Below are 15,150 nucleotides of genomic sequence, written 5' to 3' on the forward strand. Positions count from 1 at the left end.
TTTTCGAAGTCAAATGTGATTATGCTGGACATGCTTGGCAATTGTCCCCTTACAATTGGCAATTGTCCACCAATGTTAAATTTGATGGCACCATGATCACTGTTCTCTATTTGTTCAGCAACACATTTCTTATTCCAGCTCTGGGGCACCACTTGAAATTAATTCCAGAGCCATTTTCCCTCTGGTCAGTTTCACGCCCAACTGTTCTAGGGCACAGCCTTTATAGATCAAACACCTATAAACATATTAAAGAGAAACTGAGAAGACATCTATGTAGAAAAATGCTGTTCATAGAATTGTAGAGTTGGAAGTGGCCACAAGGATCATCTAGTCTAACCCCCAGCAATGCAGGAATCTTGAGCCCAAAGTGGGGCTTCAACCTGAGATTAATAGTCTTATGCTCTACTGACTGAACTACTTTCTATACAGCTGTCTTCTAACTTGGGGAGAGGGCAAACTGGGAACTCAAGCACTTGTGGCTAAAATTACAGACCTAAAGAAGAGAGTCGCCCATCAATTTTGTATTACAGTAACAAGATTAAGCTACATTAGGATTCTGTTTTAAAATAACATTTTGCTTTGGAAGACTTCGGGGTTCATGTCTTCATGCCTTCCCTGAATTCACAGGGGGGTTTTTGCTTCTGCCTGTGAATGGCATCTCTCACTTAATATATTTTCCTTTGAAAGCTCTGCTGCACAACAGCACAAGAGCTGCTAACGGCTGTTCAAGACACTTTGTTGTATAATTCACAATGCATTGAGACCGATAAGCCATGATTAATAGATATCCCCCTTCCTGACCAGAAAGGGAATCCCAATACAACTTTGAACCTGGATGCTTATGCACTTTGGCCTTGATCCAAGTACTTATGCACAACCACTTATGACCTTCGGTGAAGGTAAGTACCCCTGTCTTCAAAAGACACACCCAACAAATTCAGTAGGATAGACAGAGTGTGAAGAAAGCGTCTCTCTTGCTGAATAGATATGATAGACCTGCATAGAATAAACGGCACAGCAACAAAATAGGCCTTCTCCTCTTTGCTGTCCATCTCTCTCAAAGGGTGTGGCGCATCACGCAGGAAGATTCAAGGACAATCAAATAAACATTCAAACATTATAGTATACTATGGTATATAGTATCTATATGCAGAATATAGATAGATATCTTTTCAAAATGGGAGCAAAAGGATCCATTTTAGCCAATACCCGCTTAGGAATGAGACATGCGAATATCCCATTTTTAAAGATTTCTAGCAATTGGGGTATGTTATGGACTGCGCCAAACTCCAGCTTTCTGCATAGTGTGGATCTGCTAACTATTTTGTGGTACACTTTGTGTCCTCTTTGGAGAGAGAAAGAGATGCATCATACAGTGGACACGGGTTGCAAACGTGATCCGTGCGGGAGGCACGTTCGCAACCCACAGCTTCCACAACCTGCAGCGTCGCGTCTGCGCACGCGTGGGTTGTAATTTGGTGATTCTGTGCATGCGTGAGCGCCGAAACCCAGAAGTAACCCGTTCCAGTACTTCCAGGTTTCGGCGTGTCCGTAACCCGAAAACGCGCAACCTGAAGCATCTGTAACCTGAGGTATGACTGTATATCGCTTTCTCTAGTAAAAAGAAGAAGGATGTCTTCAGCTATATGAATATCCAAATTCAGGTCCCAATTTTAGTAATCCTGTGAAAGTGTGAGTTAGCCAGTCACTCAGGGCCTAACTACGCATGGCCTGGGAGGGCCAATGGCCAGAGCTTCCAATATTGTTGATGTAGTTGCCGGGGGTGGAGGTACAGGATGGGGTGGAGACCCTGAAGGAGAGGGTGTTTATCCCTTTCCACTTGTAACATTTTCCTGCTCTAAATCACCCCCTGTTGCCCCAGTGATGTGGAGGAAGGCAGTATGGCCCCATATGCTGCTTGTCTTAATCTTCCCCTGGGGAATAACAGCATTGCAGGGAATCCCCCCCCCCCCCCAATTTTCCCAATTCTTAGTGGGCAAAACCACATGTGGGGAGCAGTTACAGGCCCCAGCCCAAGCTGCTTTTATATTTCAGAAAAGACATCTGGAGATGTGATCATGAGTCTTGTGCATCATATGTAGTTTGACGCTCAGTGGTGCCCATGAATGTGACAGCATATTATAAGGAGCACATGATAGATACTCTCAGATAATTAAGCCTAACAAGGGCCTGATTGGGCTAGATATTACACTGCACTGATCCTGGTATTTAACCCAGCCGTATATTCTAAACTCAAGGCCTGTTTGCCAAGATAATCAACAACTGCATCTGGATCCTCACACTCTCAGTTACAAACTGAACAAAACATTGTTTTCAGCCAAATTTCACGCATACAAATCAGTAGTGCAAAATCTGGTGCCGCCATTGTAACAGCGCCCTATTGAAAGGCAGTTAAATATGCATCATGCTCGCTTAGAAGAATATTCTGAAACCTTTTTAATTTTTATTTAACAAAATGTATCTACTGCTTGGTTGTAGTAAAACCTCTTAGAGGTTTTACCATGATGATATTCATTGTCCAGCCACCTTCATTTAAAATACAAACAAGAAGAATAAACTCTTCTAGGATGCTGTTAAAAATCAGAGATGCTCCAGAAACAGTGATGTGGCTGTTTTTACAGTAATTTTAACAGCGTGTTGTATCTGCTTATTTGAAGATGGTGATATTTTGTATTGTTACAGAGAATTCATGTCAAGCTTATTTTGTGGGGATATACAGTGAAGACATCAAATTAGCATATTTTAAGTATTAACATAATACAAAATTCCTTTTGTGTCTACTTGAGATAATAATAAGCTATCCATGGGATGACAGCCTTTGTGCAGGAAGGGGGGAATCACAAATGATGAGAGCTGCACTTTGTGTCTATAGATACATGAATGGCTCCTTCCTCACCGTGCTTTTCAAGTTGTGACCACCTGGTCATCGCTCAAGAGAAAAAACACCCAGTACCCTGTGTGTACCCCAAATAAACATCTGAAACTGAAATATTGCAGGCAGGCAGGCATGTACAGAGAGTGGAGTACAGTGGTGCCTCTGGTTGCGAACAGGATCCGTTCCGGAGCCTCGTTCGCAACATGAGCAGAACGCAACCCGCGTCTGCGCATCTGTGCGGGTCGTGATTCGCCGCTTCTGTGCATGAGCGTGACGTCATTTTGAGCGTCTGCGCATGTGCTAGCGGCAAAACCTGGAACTAACCCTTTCTGGTACTTCCAGGTCGCCGCGGGACGCAACCTCAAAACGCTCAACCTGAAGCAAACGTAACATGAGGTATGACTGTACAAATCCCCATTTTGCCTCAGCTGAAGCTACATCACAGGGTTGAGGTGAGGAGGAAGTTGGATAACCCATCCCTGTGCACCCCATGGCGGGCGGGTGGGATACAAAGAGTAACTCCTGCAGCCCAAATTGCCTTGCTTCTTGCCAACCTATGGCATTCAAATTAAAGAAACAAAAACACCACCAATCATTCTTTGTTCAAGGAGCAGGAGATTTCAGGGAGAACTTCGAAAAGGGGCCTGTTCCCTTAGTGATGAGAGAGTATTGGAAAGTCGCTGCAGCTTTTAATGTTTGACTGTTCGTGGGGGTGTTTTTTTCTTCTTCCTTTTTTCAAATATTCAGAGAATGCTAATCTGGAAAGCTATTTTACCCATTGTATGGAACGAAGTAGTCAAATTCTTAACTGTACTGTAGAAACTAGGGAGGACATGGTTTTGAATGCTTCCCTATGTAGTAAACTGACATATTTAGGAATAAAAATAAAAAATAAAAAATTGTCCAGTAGCACCTTAGAGACCAAGTTTGTTCTGGGTATAAGCTTTTGTGTGCATGCACACTTCTTCAGATACGACACTTCTTCAGATATGAGACATGTATTAATTGACTGCATGGCTGTAGTTTTTATTTTTTTTAATTTTTTTAAGGTAGGGGAGCATTCCAAATGGTTACTATCAAGAATCTTCTGCCGTCTGAATGGGTGGAGTCAAGCATCCCTGCATCTCATTCTCTGTAATGAGCTGAATAGCTCTCTCTTACTTAGAAACTCCGTTTTATTTTATTACATCTTCGACTACCACTTTGCATTACCTCTGACTTTTTTTGCTGTGCCAACTACCCAATGTTTTGTTGAGTTAACTAGAAAAATCATGTTCTGTCAGGGAACCAGTACTGATATTCAAAAGCACACTATGGAGGTCCCAAGCCCTTATCAACTCAACGTTTTTGCTGCAGTTTGGCTGTCCTCCACTTCTGATCCACCACATATTGTCCTGAACACCATCCCTGACCTGTTACTTCCCACTTAATCCATTATATTCTGAGGTGGTTCTGCCTAAGCAAATAATACCAAATAACCTACTTCTGCCTGGAGAACCAGTATTTCTAAAATCAGAAGTTGGCAATCCTACAGACCTCTGAGGGGGCAGAGTATGGGCACAGAACTTGCAATATGGGCAAACTTTGTCAAGTAACCATTTGGAAGATTGGAGTCTGGTCATGTAAGAGACCTGCCGGGCTTCATTTTTTTGCATTTACAGAATTACATTTTGGCAATAGATTGCCTTTGTTTTGTTGTGTTCAATATTCTTACTCTGAACACACCAACAGGGGAAGGAAAACTCTATCTTCTCCTTGCACAATCCTTATCGATTTATGAAAGTTGAGCCTGTAAACAGTGGGTGTTTTCTGTGTTATCCAGGATATTTCAAAATGCTGTCATTTGAAATACAGTGACATTCTCTCTCCCCTCTCTTGCCCCAAGGCTGGATAAAACAGTTTGGCAATTGTTATCCATGCCGTGGTGTTGTGTGTGTGAGTGAGAGAGAGAGAGAGGGAGAGAGAATGAAAGCTGCATGATTTGATTTGTTTTTACAGCAAAAATATTGTTCTTTAATCCCTTTGGAGTTGTTAAGTCAAGTCCTCCTGCCAGTAGCACTAATGAAAAATACGCTGCCATGATGTGCCAAGAAATTGTGCGATACCCGCCTCTCCTCCCCCACAGCGTTGCTTCTTCTTACACCACCCAATATCCTAAAGACAATTGGAAGAATGAAGCGAACATTGCTATTTTGACGACTGTGCATGAATTACAGGAGCTGCAAGACATGGAATAATGCAGTGCAGGAGCTGGAGGAAGCTTCTGTGGGGAGGGGTGCTTATCTTCCATCTGATCTAATTATTGCATTTGGGAGAAAAAATATAACTGCTGTATTTTTCCCTGCTAGTTAATGTGAAATTAGAGTTTTCATTCTTTGCACAACAGCTCCAGATACGGGGTAGTAGTGGTTAAAAATGGATCAGCTCTTGATTGCAAAGATTGGTATATTAATTATTTTATCATCATTGTGTAATCCCAAAACACAGAAGAAGCACATTGCACTTAAAGGGCAGAATTTTACCAAGACCAAAGAATATTAGAAATGCTATAAAAAGGAATAACTTGAGAGCTGTTTTCAAATGAGGATTAAACATAAAAGGTTACAAGGATTTTAAAAGCTTTTATTAATATCCAGAATTCTAATTACTCCCTCAATATTACTTACTCAGATCTGTGGATTCTTGCATGCTTCCTTTCCATATTTTTTTAAAAAAAGAATTAAGCATTTTCCCAGAGCATTAATTCAGACCTGAACTGAATGCTTATAGCAAACTTTTACATTTGGCAGATCTGAACATTCACAGTCAGATAAAAAGACCCTCCTGATTTTGAGAGACTTGCAAATAAGTTGTCTAAATAAGGATAATAATTACTAGTACTACTATTATTAATTTATTTATGCTCAAGCTGGCTTACAGATAAAAATAACAACTAAAACATAGAAGGAAAAATGCAGATCTTAATGTGTTGCTTTTCAGTCAGCTCTACTAATTTCTCTGCACCTACATGGGCAAATAATTTGGAGCGCTGCAATATCTTCTTTCCAAGCAACTCAAGTTGTGAGCCAATAAACAGAAGCTCAACACAGGTAGGACTGAGGCACTGTTAGTGGGGGGTTCCCTAGACCAGAGGGGTAGGAGGTTGCCTGCTCTTGATGGGGTTACACTTCTCCTGAAGGATCAGGTTTGTAGCTTGGGGGTCCTCCTGGATCCTTTGCTGTCGCTCAAGGCTCAGGTGGCCTCAGTGGCCCAGAGTGCCTTCCATCAGCTTCGGCTGGTGGCCCAGCTACGCCCCTATCTGGACAGGGATAGCCTAACTAATGTTGTCTATGCTCTGGTAACCTCAAGGTTAGATTACTGCAATGCGTTATACTTGAGCTGCCTCTGAAGACGGTTCAGAAACATTAGCGGGTGCAGAATTCAGCGGCCAGGTTGCTCACCGGAGCAAGACGGTCTTGAGCATATTACACTGATCCTGGTCCAACTGCACTGGCTACCAATTAGTTTCTGGGCCCAATTAAAAAGGTTGGTTTTGACCTACAAAGCTTTAAATGCCTTAAGGACCACCTCTCCCCATAAGAAGCACCTCCGCTCCTGCAGTCATCATCTGAGGCCTTTCATCATGTGTCTTCCCTGTGAGAGGTTAGGAGAGTGGCAACCTGAGCAGGGGCCTTTTCTGCAGTGGCTCCGTTTATGGAATGCTCTCCCTAGTGAGGCTCGCCAGGCGCCTGCATTATATATCTTTAGACACCAGTTGAAAACATTTCCCTTAAAATGTGTTTGTGGGAAGGGTTATTATATTATTATTATTAAAAACAAACCAATAATAATTTATTATTTCTATCCCGCCCATCTGGCTGGGTTTCTCCAGCCACTCTGGGTGGCTTTCAACAGAGCATTAAAAGCAGAATAAAACTTCAAACATTAAAAACTTCCCTAAATTTTTTTGTTTTTATTATGTAGTTTGTGTTCTCATTTTGTATTTCTATGTTGTGAACCAACCTGTGATTTTTGGATGAAGGGTGATATACAAATATAATATAATAATAATAATAATAATAATAATAATAATAATAATAATAGAGGAAAATGCCTGCAGAATCATAGACAAAAGCAAACTCTTCTTGCTCATTTTTAGCATGATACAAACTTAAAACTGGATTATACAGAATGGATCAAGAGGCACAAAATATAAACACAGAAAAATAAAGGAATTCTGTACAGTAAATAAAATAAAATGTACATTCTGATATTTATGGTACTATTAGATTCTGATGTATTGCTGAATGTTGCTTTGTTTGATATAAGTTGCTATTTTAAAATTATTGTGACTTTTACATTGGATCAGATTGTTACTATTAATGTTTGATGTTATATTATGTTTTTATGTGTTGGAAGCCGCCCAGAGTGGCTGGGGCAACCCAGTCAGATGGGCGGGGTATAAGTTGTTTGTTATTATTATTATTATTATTATTATTATTATTATTATTATTATTATTATCATTATTATTATTATTAAAAACTGCAAATAATATTTCAATGAACTTGTTTTTCTGTTCTCCTTTAATCAATTTTCTACTGGGTTAATTTTTGTTGTGTTCCATATTCTACCATATTCAGCTATCAATGGAGTGATTATTTTCTTCCATTTTGCTGTTATGCACATTTTTACAGCTGTAAGTAAATTTACAACAACTTGATTGATGCCACCAGCCAAGTCCTTAAGATAACGTAATAACACTATTCTGGGATCCTGTATTATTGGAACAGCTGGCCACTTCCTTAATCGGATCCAACATATTGGTCCAAAAAGAATGCATTACTGGACAGATGCAACATATCTGCATCTCCAGCAAGAATCATTTGCTTAATTCTAAAACTGATAACTTACGAGGGGGCTAAATTCCAACAATATTGTACAAAAAAACCTTCCAAACCAGCTGATTTTACATTAGCTAGCATGGATTCCTTCATGTTGAATGTCATCTGGATCTCGTGTGCCAAGTCTCTTCTTCATAAAATGCCCACCACTTAACTTGCTTCAAATCACCCCTGGCCACTTGGGTTAAAGTCTCAGCTTCAAGGATCTGGGCTGCTGATAAACATGCAGTTTGAGCTTTAATAAGGGCATTTGGATGTTACTTCTTATCTATACAGGCCCCAAGTTCTTTAAGGACTTTACAAATTAGGACTGGCACTTGGAATTGTGCCTAAAAATTTTCAGTGAGCCCACCTAACTCTGCTGGATTTTTGCCACTGAATTCTGAGGCTTCCAATTTCAGAATAATGAAGAAAATTGCATTAGGTATAATCCATTTAGAAAATGGCAGCAAATAAAATTGAGAAGTGTGCCTTTTAAAATATAAATTAAAAGTTCCTTTTCTTAATAATGCCCTTTAATTGAAAAAATAAAGTTATTGCTTTCCGAGATGCCAATTAAGAACCTCAAAACCGTCACTTTAATTGTTTTCAGTTTTCCCTGCTAAATGGATTATGAGAAAATTAATAGCCCCAACTACTGAAGATTTACTTCACCAGACACCATCACCAGTTTGCATTGCGAATGAATTATAAGATTGCTGATACACTGTTAACCAAGGGGGTGAATTTATATAGTTTTATTAGATTAAAATGAGGACATATATTTCAGTAATCACATCTCTCCTGCCTAATGATTCTTCAAGATTGGAGAGCAGGCTTCCTTTTTCTTTTCTTTTCTTTTCAATGCAGAAATGCTTTGAGGAATTCATTGTAGGAGATTTTGGAAGTTAATCCTTTGTCATAATATTCCAATATGTGGAAGAACTCCTCTTCAGACAAGTCAATGCCATACTTGCGGAGCACCTGCAGAAGACACAGAAAACTGACATTGCTGATCGTTAATTAGGAACAATCCAGGAAAGTTAGCAACAGGCAACCAATGTAGAACTGAAACATCCACACAATTCAGTTAAGCAAAACTGCCTCGTATAGAATACCTGGAGTTATTTTCTACCTAATGTTCCCATGGCAACCCCCATCAAGGGTGTGGGGTAATTTGTGAATTAGGCCAAGCGCAATATGATACGTTAGGTTTGCACTGATAATATGTGCCTGATAATAAATGTTGGAAATGTAAAGAAACTGAAGGTACATTTTTTCACCTTTGGTGGACGTGCCCAAAGATTAAGGCTTTCTGGGAGATGATATATAATGAACTAAAAAAGGTATTTAAATATACCTTCTTGAAGAAACCAGAGGCCTTTCTCCTGGGCATAGTCGGCCAATCGGTGTTAAAAAAGGACAGAACTTTCTTTATGTATGCTACAACAGCAGCAAGAATACTCATTGCAAAGCATTGGAAGACACAAGATTTACCCACACTGGAGGAATGGCAGATGAAATTAATGGACTATACGGAATTGGCAGAAATGACTGGCAGAATCCGTGACCAGGGAGAAGAGTCGGTGGAAGAAGATTGGAAGAAATTTAAAGACTATTTACAGAAATATTGCAAAATTAATGAATGTTAGAATGATGTTGGATTGAAGTTAAGTGGTTTCTAGCTGTATAGGTACAAAAGAATATGGAAAAATTGGTTTTTAATATGTAAAAATCTAATGTTACAATATATTAAGATTAAGGATTAGGATTAAAAAGGAGGGAAAGGAATTGTTGGATTAACAAATTGAATTGGAATACAAAAGAGGGAGGTATGAGGAGGTCCGGGAAACAAGTAAACGTAAAAGAAGTGAGGAAAATATGGAATTGTTTTTAACTGTTTTTTCTTTTTCTTTTTTTCTACTTTGTATTTTTCCTTTTTATTGTTAATTTTTTTTTATTAATGTGATTTTTTTTTTCCTTTGAAACTTTAATAAATATATTTTTTTTTTTTTAAGGTTTGCACTGCAGACTGGTTCTGGTTTTGCTCCTCCTGGGAGATACAGTTCTGTGTGACGAGGGCTGGGGATCAGTAAGAGAATCTGTAGCACCTCTTGCCCAGCCACAGTTCCCAACCTTCTTTGGGGAAAGCCATGAAAGTTAAACTAATACAAAACTGATGCACATTTTTAGTGCATAGAGCCTGCAAGAGCACACATAGTCCACCCTACTGTTGACCCAACTACGTATTCACAATTGCTATGGGAATCATCAGTGTTACACTGTGTTTGTGGCAGAATTGTAGCATGTGGCTGTAGTGTGTGTTTGTGTCTTCAGACATTGATAGACAAACGTCTGGGAAACCTTGCACAATCAGTTTTCAAATGTGCACATGCGTGACATGTCTGATTTTACTTCCATGCTTTCCTGTGGGGAACACTGATTTAACACTACTGAAATCAGAGAACATTCTAGAAGCAGATATGCTAAGAAGCTAGTATTTTACGAGCTCAGTCTGGAAAGTTGTATACTGGTACTCGAGCCCAGAAATCTAGAAAAATCCAGATTCTGCTGGGTTCTTCTTCCATAACTTTCTAGATCATGCCCTGATTAGGACAGTATACTACTTTTCAGAGGACATCCTCTATTTGAAGGGCTGTGACATCTAAGTCTGGTTTAAAGCTTTGGAATTGTCCCATCAACAATTAGGATGTCAACCACAAACTGAGCAGGCACACAGGTGACTTGGCTACAGTCTTCCCCACAATGGTAAGATGTGTTGTATTTCTGTCTGAAGTATAGTAATTATTTATAATTTTGCTTCCATCCATATGTTTACATGTACCCATCTTATGCAAATCTTTGCTGATGCTTTTGGCAACAAACAAGTAGCCACCAAAGCCTTGATTCCACCTCCAACCTGTCAGATCTCTCCAGATTTTGCCACAGATTGCCAAAGTTTTCTGTTGCTCTAGCTGCCTGGGATCTACACTAAGCCTAACCAAGAAGCCAGCATTTGTGAAATCAAAAGTTGAGAATCCTCCCAGAGTGGCTGAAACTTTCATTTTAAAGACAACGGTGAAAATCCAACAAAGACTTAGATATCTAGCTGGCACTCATTGTAGCTTAAGGTGATTGGTTAAAACTTCTCTCCCCCCCCCCCCCCGCAATGTTCTGGGTGAATTCTATGAATGCTCTGTCTTTCGTGTTAGGAGAAGGAAAAGTTCATTTTGTGGTGGTTTTTAGGAGATGCTTATTATTTACATATGGGGATCACCTTTGAAGATTGACTGGAAACAAAAACAAAAAGGTTAGTAAAACTACTATGTGGTTAATGACAACATGTCTCATTGGTAGTTGAGCAACTTCAGTGTAACACTATTTAAAAGCAAATTGCAAGCGCAGAAGCTTGATCCAGATGGGGACTCAGGTGTGGCGGCAAAAGGTTAAAACCTTCCTACCGTACACATGGAATTTACTTTTAAAACACCATTCATGCAATTGCTAGCTGCATGAATAGCGTCATTTGCATATTTGTGTGTGTGTGTGTGTGTGTGTGTGTGTATACAGCCATCACCAAGTGAAGAACTTTAGATTTGCCCAGGGTTTTAAATATCTGATGTGACTGATTTAAGCTACTATTTTATCCGCTTGCCATGTTGCTGCTTTCATTGTCTCTATTGCCTGTTGTAAACCTTCTTGGATTCATACTGAAAGGCAGTATGTAAATCTATAAAATCAAATTAAAAAATATTTTCTTTTAACTACTAATCTTTTATTTTGATGCTGGTTTTTTGAGCTCCCCTGAGGTCCTGTTTGGATTATGAGGTGGAGCAGGCATTGAAAAATAAAGAGGCAAAGAAACCCCACATGTTTACCTCCACTACCTCGTCCTGCCGATATGCAAACGCAAATTGTGCTCAGAGAGCCTGTGAAGGTGTTCTGCAGTGCGCTGCCTCCTCAGGGAGACCCACCTCCACAATTATTAAAAATATACAACACAAGATATAGGACTCCTCATGGCTTACCCCTTTCCATTTTCCTTGAGGAATCTCTGTTCCACTCTCACGTGGGTGAGAAAGAATAATGTAATTCAATATAATTCTTACCCCCACCTGCCTTAGCAAAAAACACAAATAATGTCCAAAATAAAGAAAAAACTGAACAGCTATACAGGGGGGCCACAGGTGAAGTCATATGGATAGTTGTGTGGAAAAGGGAATTTAGCAGGTATAGTTTGTCATGCAAAGCTGAGAAAAGCACCATTTGCTTCAATTCTCTCTGAGGCACAAGTTGAATACTTGCAAGTTACATGAGCTGAAGCCTTCCTTTGCCTTCTGGCTAAAGGGACTCTTCATTTGCTTGGGTTGTGTGAATATGGGTCTACATATACATGTTCCAGGCTAGCAGAGGATGGTTTTAATCCATCAACCTCTGGGTTAGGGGCTTCTGCTGTGTGTATGTGTAACTGAAATACAGTAACATTTGAAATTAAGACCATGCATCAAACTAGTAAGCTGATCAGCAAGAATCTAAATGTGAAGCCAGCAATTAGGAATTATCTACCTCATTTATGGAGTAAAGGTATTTTCATTTGCCTCCTTAAAGAAGAAGAAGTGGCCATAACTGAAAAGGCCCTGCTTTTTCTAGCCGGCTTCCGGACTTCAGCAGCCTAAAGCAAGGCTCCATCTGATCACCAAAGTGTGTGGATTTGAATCCTCACTCAGCCATGAAGCTGACTGGGTGACCTTGGGCCAGGCTCTTGCCTCACAGGGTGGATGTGAAGGAGGAACCTCTATGGCCACCACCTTGAGCTTCTTCGTGAAAGGTGGGATATCAGCTCCCTTGCCGCAAGCTGCTTAAGGCTAGCCAGTGAATGCATTTAACATTGTTCTGTCAACCGTCACCTGTCTGAAATCCTGAACGCTGAGCTGTCCAGTCCCACTTTCATCATAATACTTGAAGGTTCGCCTCATCGGCCTCCAGCAGTGAAGGATCTGGGGCTGAATCCTCATCATTGCATTGAAAAAGGTCGGTGTTTGTGGCCCACGGGGATTCTGAGAAAGAGGTGGAAAAGATCATTGCTCTTGAAGACCTATTCAGGCATTGTGTGTGTGAAGAAAAGGTCAGTGAGACCAGTGCAGGCCCCACACCTGAGTGCTCTGCTCTGTAAACATCTACTACTACTACTACTACTAACTACTATTACTACTACTAATTTTATTATTTATACCCCGCCCATCTGGCTGGGTTTCCCCAGCCGCTCTGTGCAACGCTTCACAAATAGACTTTCCTAGTGTAGACATCTGCACTGACACACGCATGTCCATGGGCTGAACCCCTGAACAAGAGCTTGAGAGTCTTAGCAGTTGTCATCTGCATGTACTCTTTGGGGAAGACTTAAACAGATATCCAGGTATACTCAGGTCAAGCAAATGGGAATATTTCTTTTGCCAACCAGCCAGGAGAAGTGGGAAGAGCAGAGCCAGAGGGCAGCGGCAGAGCCAGCCGCTTGGGCACCCGGAGCGGCGCACATGCCATGCACCCGGGGGCAGGACGATCCGCCCAGGGGGTGCGATTGGCATGGCAGTGATCTGCGCGGGGGGATTTTGCCACCCCTCCTCAGGGATGACACCCGGGCAGACCTCCCCCACCGCCTCCTTCCTACGCCGCTGCCAGAGGGTTCCAGGAATTGGCAGTGGGGCCCCTTACCTAGGAGTGGGCTTCACCAGCTGCCCAGCAATGCCAACACCTGATGCCAGCCCAGCTCCCAGAGGAGGAAGTCAGATGGAAACTTAGCGCATGGCAGACACAGAGAAGATGGCATGGGGAGTACGGGCTGCAGGAAAAGGTTTCAAGGTTGTGCAAAGAAAGTATTTTGAGATTGTGGCATACTAGAGAAACAGATATGGGCAGAATACTATTGTTATAATTCCTGGTTTTGTTTCAATATGTGTATTTTATTTAATTGTGGGGAAACTTGTATTTTAAACCTCCCCAGCAAAAATACCACATTTCCTCATGTTTATTATGGCCTGAGTACTTTTAAAAAAACCCCCAAAACTATTATTTTCCCCTAAACAGTTACAACCATGAAGGCAGGGATAGGAATTAAGTGCAGCAAATGAGAGGCAAATGTCCTGTTACTGCACAACATGAAGAGTTAGAATTGCCCTGGACTTGTCTCCCTCAGTGCCATCTCCTTGGGCATCAGAATCTCCTCAGGTAACCAGAGAACATTTACCTGTACTCGTGGATTTTGGATTACAATCCTTTGCAGAGGAGTCACATCTTGGAATTTAAATAGCAGCACACAACTTTGAAGGAAGTCACAGTAGGCAAATTTGCCAACACTATTGAAATCATATTTTGTTATGAGTTGTTTACTTTCTTCTTTGGTTAAATTCAAATTAAATTTTTCCAGTATAGCTGAAATAAACATAGGTGTACAGAGTAAACAACATGATAAACAACCATGCTTTACACGTGCACATCAAAGTGACAATTAATTTTGGGTAATGCAGCAAGCCAAATCTGATGAATAACATAGGCTCACATTGTTGAGGTTCAGTACTTCATTAGAGGGACGCGGGTGGCGCTGTGGGTTAAACCACAGAGCCTAGGGCTTGCCGATTGGAAGGTCGGTGGTTCGATTCCCCGCGACGGGGTGAGCTCCCATTGCTCGGTCTGCTCCTGTCAACCTAGCAGTTCGAAAGCACGTCAAAGTGCACGTAGATAAATAGGCACCTCTCCGGCGGGAAGGTAAACGGCGTTTCCGTGTGCTGCTCTGGTTCGCCAGAAGCGGCTTAGTCATGCTGGCCACATGACCCGGAAGCTGTACGCTGGCTCCCTCGGCCAATAAAGCGAGATGAGCACCGCAACCCCAGAGTCGTCCGTGACTGGACTTAATGGTCAGGGGTGCCTTTACCTTTTTTACTTCATTAGAACATTCTAAATATTAGTGCATTCATAAACCTTAGGGCTGTACATGCTTCCTCTGCACTGGAGAAAGGACAGCCGAACATTTCAACAGACTCCACTGAGGCCCCCCCCCCCGTCTCCTGCAGCAGTCACGTGATAGAGATATGTGAACCAGGGCTTGAGCTACTGTTTTCGCACCCTGTGATACATAGTAATAGATTTGGCCTCAGAGATGTGCTGCAGAAGGTCAAACCAGAGGGGATGGTGGAAGCCAGATTTGTCGAATCGTATGTCTGTCCTGTTCACAAAGCAACCTGGAAAGGGTTGCATGGGTAAGGAGACCTCAGCTCCTCTGACTTCCCTCCCCATCCTCAATCCCTTCCACTCTTTTCTCCCAACTTTTACAATCCGGGGGCTGCGTTGGGTCGCGAAAGTGGAGAACTTTGGGTTACCAACCGTACAATATTGTTGGA

At 41.4% G+C, this 15,150-nt stretch overlaps 1 protein-coding gene across 2 annotated transcripts in view; it reads right to left on the bottom strand.

Moving 5' to 3' along the window:
• Positions 1-8,499: 8,499 nt before the first annotated feature.
• Positions 8,500-15,150, bottom strand: part of EFCAB6 (EF-hand calcium binding domain 6) — a 104,735-nt gene continuing 98,084 nt past the window's right edge. The window contains exons 29-31 of one of the 2 annotated variants that reach the window (XM_081005412.1): positions 14,001-14,185; positions 12,664-12,813; positions 8,500-8,740 (exon numbers count right to left, since the gene is read on the bottom strand). In XM_081005412.1, the coding sequence (XP_080861538.1) occupies positions 8,618-8,740; positions 12,664-12,813; positions 14,001-14,185 (458 nt within the window). In that variant the 3' untranslated portion in view covers positions 8,500-8,617. The remainder of the gene's footprint in view (positions 8,741-12,663; positions 12,814-14,000; positions 14,186-15,150) is intronic. The other variant, XM_081005413.1, reaches the window with a different exon arrangement.

Source organism: Podarcis pityusensis (genome assembly GCF_964106645.2).
Source record: "Podarcis pityusensis genome assembly, chromosome: 5".
NCBI lineage: Eukaryota > Metazoa > Chordata > Lepidosauria > Squamata > Lacertidae > Podarcis > Podarcis pityusensis.